Below are 5,368 nucleotides of genomic sequence, written 5' to 3'. Positions count from 1 at the left end.
AGAAGCCAAAGCAGCCATGCACTCCTCTTGGTGCTGAAAGTATGAAATAAAAAGTAGCCCTTGTTTGTTTAATGAGCTTAGAATCCAGTGCACTACGCTGAGCTTACCCATCAATGGAAAATAAAATCCGGAAACAATAATGATTCATTTCATACAATCAATGTTGGACGATATTGTTACTAGTTTCCACCCACTTTTTTACAAAGCATTCATACGTGAATTTAATGACGGTTGACTAAGTAATGCAATTAAACAATATTGAAACTGGAATATCTTCTCCACCTATATCCTTACACCTTTTCCTTCTTCACAGCTCCCTGGCTTGTGATGTTGTCTAGGTAATGTTTATAAAACAGTTCTCCTCACAAGAGAGATTTTCGATGCATCTCCACCAAGCTCTTCAAAGACTACCAGCAAATTTCGTGTTGGCTTTAGCCATGATCTTGGAACATGGTACCTACAATATTCAGACCATTAAGAGTTTAGGAGGATTTGAATAGAATCGAATTTTATGCTAACTGCATAATGAGGAGTTTGAGTTAAATATCCTAGCCCTCCTCTAGGCCTAGTCATTTATGGAGTTTAAGAACAATATGATACCATCTTTGGGTTGGCTGGCCACAACCACTCTGGCACTCTGTAGGTCGGAATGTCCCCAAATAACTACAAGTACTGCAGTCACCCTTTGCATAAGCCATCCAGTATCTTCCTAAGCTCTGTCCGTTGATCCATACTTGACCCTTTCCCATACTCTGCATATCCAGAGCTAATGGTTCATTGCCTCTCGGGGCATTGAAATATGCCTACAATTTCCAAGCCATTATTTAGCTTCTGATATAAGGGGAAAAAATGAAACCCCTTATCAATTCCCCTGTCCCTTCAGCTTTTTTTTTACCTTGTACCATATCATAGACTGCCGGCTCCCCGCAGCTAGTAAACCTCGAATCCATTCAACAGACGAGGCTCCATTTTGAGAGACCAAATTCATTGATTCTCCTTTAAGGCCAATCTGTTTGAGAGTAGTTTGCTAAGCCATCCAAACACGCAAATAGTAGTTTTTGCAAATGAATGCAAGTTGTCAAACCTGGTATGACCATTTTTGCCACGTTAAGTCTTTCCTTCCTTGGTCAAGGCCATGCAACGAAACACCTTGAATTCCAGTTTTCCATGTCTCATAATGCAGTCCAACATTCTTCACACCACAATTCGCATCAATAATTGAAAAAGTTTACAACAGCGTATTGAGTTTAAAGTTTTGGTAGCCCAAATGTAAAGGAATATTCTGAATTATGTGATGGCTAACATTTGTATCCATATAAGCATGGTCGAGCAACTAACCGGCAAACCAACAGCTACACTGAGAAGTGCAATGCGATTTGTTCCAGCATGTAGGTTCACTGGTCCCGTATATGTGAATCCCTGGTCTTCCCTAGTTCCATATGCAGACCCTGTAATGTATAGTGTATGCCTTAGTATGACATATGCAGATATGAAAGTACATTGCTCCCGGTATGTAATGTAGGTTAACCATTTTACTTGATGAGTAAATCTACAACCAACCTGAGAACTGTCCATTTATGAAGACATGAAGAGCATGGCCAGCTGAATCCACATTGAGAGAGGGTTTTTGTCCTCCTCCCAGAAACGATTCTGAAGGACTAATGTCAACACTGGAACAAAATTTACTCAAGATATAATTTTATTAGCGTGTTGCCTGGACCGGTTTAAATTAAATATTAAACCTCAAGGGCGGAATGCAGTGCCTCACCTGGTTGTGTACCACAGGTAGTCACTATTATCTCTCGTAACATTCATCTGATCCAAGAGCCCTGGAGATGTGATTGTCGAACTTTCCCCTAGAGAAGAAATGTCCTCATCATAGGCCTCCCACGAGAACATCTTGGAGTTTGTTGGCAGCATTTGGGTTCGTGAGGTTTTAACTCCGACCTTGATGCACATAGGATAAGTATATAAGTATTTCCAAATAAAAATCAAAAGATTTAAACAAGTTAGCTTTAAACTACATCAAAATAGAGGCCTCTTAATTTACTTACTGATGCAGTGTTAAACGCCACTCGTTTGCAGTCAGGAAGAATGCTAATAGACCAAGGGGGCAAATCATAGTGCCTGTTATTAAATGTCACCCTAGCAGCAGATTTCATATGGTAATTAGAGAGAAAAGTTGCACAGCTTCCTTCCCCTGATGAGAATACATGGGCCTGAAAAGTAATCGTTACGGACATTATCAGTGGAATGTTCTTTCTGCAAACTTTCTACTATCATCAATTGATGATAAAGAGTAATCATTGAGCGGAAAAGCTTACTTGGTGATAGGTTCCTAACGAAGTAATAGTAGGATCAGAGGAAACTAAAGCATGTTCACATAGCTTAATAGCCCTATGAAGCTCCTTCAGATGACTGTATTTAGGTTCCCGGTTCAAACCTAAATGAGGTGAACTTTTCAGTCAGACTAGTAACAGAGTTCTGATGCGGAATGCTTAGTGTGTGAAAAATTAAGAGAACATAATAATTTATGGTTTTAGTTACGATTAGAATGAGCTTGGTTCCTCACCGTATTCATCAATTGGAGCATCATAGTCATAACTGGTTGTAATAAATGGTCCACCGGCAGTCCGTCCAAAGTTGGTCCCTCCATGATACTATCAAAGGAAAAAATAGCATAAGCTGTAAGATACAAGTTGTTGCAGGTACCATGACAAATTTTCAATTAAAAACCAAAATAAACATGGTATCTAACCATATAATAATTGATATATGAGCCACCCTTTTGTATGAAACGAGCAACGGCAAATGCCAAGTCTTGAACTGGTCGCTGGTGAATTGTGCCACCAAATTCTGTGAACCTTCACAATGTTGGGGAACAAATATCAAATAAATTACCAGAAAAATAAGCATTTTATCTTGAAACACCTGTCTAGATGATCGGCAAGGATCGCACTCACCAGCCGCTCCAAGCCTCGGTCCACAACTTAGGCTTGTAAGGTTTGTTGGGTGAGAATGCATCACAGTAAAAGCCATTACATGCATTTATCTGAATCAAATATCCGAGGGAAAGCATAGTCAAGGTCTTCGAGATGACATGAAATTCAGTAGAGATGGAGAAATAATTGAAGTAAAGCAGATCATTGCTTACCATAGGATCTGGGGCGTCATCTTCCTTGCACATTACCCATGGGACTCCTGTATTCAGTTCAACAACCATTTTTGCAGCCCAATTAATGTATGCATGACCAGCTGCTCCGAGTGCCTTGCTCTCGGGTCCATATTCATTTTCAATCTGCACAAAAATGAAATAATAGTATAAAAGAGATCAACAAGCTTAAACATAGTAGGCTAGGTAAGACCAAAGAATTCATCATTATTGGCATCTTAGGCTCTTAGCTAATTCAAGCAAATCAAACCCACTAAAGCTAGAAACCATAGATGCCACTAATATCAAGAATCTCATACCTGAGATAAGATGATGGGGCCTCCTTGTGATGCAAAAAGTTTTTCATTCTTCATCGTTTGGACAATTTTCTGGGTAAATCCTTGCATTGCCCTCTGTTGGGGAAAAATGAAACTTAAAAGCCTGTTGGCTTTCCATTTAAGAAATTCAAAGTAACAAACAGAATAAATAGGGGGGAAAGAGACACCTTGAAGGGCTCATTATCAGTTCTGAAGCTGATACTAGGAACATACTTTAGCCAAACGGGAAATCCTCTGTAGCAAGTAGAAAATGTAGAGTGTAAACTACTCAACTCAGCGCAAGAAATAAAAATACATTAAACTAAATCAGAAGTTCAGAACAAATCTTTAATCAGGCATTTACTCTTTAAGAAGGTAAAAGTGTTCTTTAACTGAAAAAGGCAGATGATAATGAAAATGGAAGTACCCAAAATTCCACTCCGCACAAATATAAGGTCCAATGCGAAGATGAACGTATAGTCCCAATTTTTGCACCGTCTTGATAAACCGTACCAGGTCGTATCTTCCCTCGAAATTATACTGAAAAACAGACCACAAAAAAATAACTCCAATGAAATTTTAAACTAGAAATGAAAAGAAACATGATGACCCATTGGAGATCTATGGTAGTACATTGCCAGGAGAAGGTTCATGACCATTCCAAAAGACATAAGTGTCTATGACATCCAAGCCTCCATCTTTAGCTTTCTTAAGAAGATCCTCCCACATCTACATCCAGGAAAAAACAGCCCAAAAACCAGTCTCTTTTTTTAAAAAAAAAAAAGTTTCAGGATAAATTAAAAAAAAAAGAGTAAAAAGATTATACCTCAGGGGTGCTTCTGGGATAGTGAATGGAGCCGGAGATGAGGATTCTCCTTTGTCCATTGATGAGAATAGCTTTCTTGTCGTAGGTAATGCTGCACTGGATCAGCTGAGAACTCGCTACGAAGGCAACGAAGAAGAAAAACAACAGCTTGGAAACTGAGCTAGCTTCCATCTCTCTTAAATGACAAACAGTGGGAGGGAAATTTTTGAAAAATAAAATAAAACTTGAAATGGTGGGAGTAGGAGAGAAGTTGGTAAAGACGTTGTTCTGCTACTCTGAAACCGTCATCGCTCTTCTCACATTTCACATAAAAGCTCTGAACTCTGCTGTTTTTAAATGTACTTGGGATATGTTACGTGCAGTTAAAAATTCATGGAAGAGTCCTGTACATTTCGGCCATTAAAATATTGAAGAAGGAAACAGTACTGTAGATAAAAGGTTTGAGCTTTAATGGAATGTAAGTAGCGGGAAAAAAAAAGGCAGTCCAAAATCATGATTGCATTTACACTTTGCCATTTGCCATGGCAGAAGAGTAGCAGTAGGAAATGGAAAATAACAGTCTGGACCCTAAACTTGGTATAATTATGTTTCTTTATCCTCAAGTTCAATCCAGAATTTGATTTTATTTCTAATTCATAGCGAAGAATCGCGGGAATTCATTGTTTTTTATGTTTACTGCTATTAAAAAATGGACAAAGACACTTCTGTGTATTGATAATTTGATGTAGGGGGGCCACCATGATTGGATGCTATGAGTGAAACTTGAATTTCAAGTGAAGTATAGTTAATAAATGATAACTAAATGGAAAGCACTCCATGTTTCAAAACCAGTAGTAGAAACGAGAAACAATTCTCTAAAAAGGTCACTGTCTTCTAATCTGAAAATTTACGATTTAAATCAATCAAAACCATGCATGTGTCAGTTATTTTTTAAAAATTTTGACCAATTATAATAAACCATGGGATATTAAATGTTAAATTATACTCCCTGTGTCTCATGTAAGTGTTCGCTTATTGGCTTTTTTTGGGTTAGTTTTTTTTTAGTTTTACTCATTATTATTTAAAAAATATTTA

General features: G+C 38.0%; 1 protein-coding gene across 1 annotated transcript; it reads right to left on the bottom strand.

Moving 5' to 3' along the window:
• Positions 1–302: 302 nt before the first annotated feature.
• Positions 303–4,734, bottom strand: LOC120216685 (beta-galactosidase 5-like). Its single transcript, XM_039214039.1, has 19 exons — positions 4,546–4,734; positions 4,295–4,505; positions 4,102–4,197; positions 3,896–4,008; positions 3,657–3,723; positions 3,472–3,564; positions 3,155–3,298; positions 2,964–3,052; positions 2,759–2,864; positions 2,573–2,660; positions 2,325–2,443; positions 2,055–2,219; positions 1,769–1,947; positions 1,561–1,670; positions 1,339–1,448; positions 1,085–1,192; positions 896–1,009; positions 601–803; positions 303–457 (listed from the first exon to the last, which is right to left on the bottom strand). Exons 2-19 carry the CDS (start codon positions 4,463–4,465, stop codon positions 346–348), a joined length of 2,187 nt encoding a protein of 728 aa, XP_039069970.1. The 5' UTR covers positions 4,466–4,505; positions 4,546–4,734; the 3' UTR covers positions 303–345.
• Between the last annotated feature and the right edge of the window lie 634 nt (positions 4,735–5,368).

This window comes from Hibiscus syriacus, unplaced genomic scaffold (genome assembly GCF_006381635.1).
Source record: "Hibiscus syriacus cultivar Baekdansim isolate YM2019G1 unplaced genomic scaffold, ASM638163v2 tig00110163_pilon, whole genome shotgun sequence".
In the NCBI taxonomy this organism is placed as follows: Eukaryota; Viridiplantae; Streptophyta; class Magnoliopsida; order Malvales; family Malvaceae; genus Hibiscus; species Hibiscus syriacus.
The sequence above is the reverse complement of the archived record's forward strand: the minus strand, read 5'-3'. Positions and strand labels throughout refer to the sequence as shown.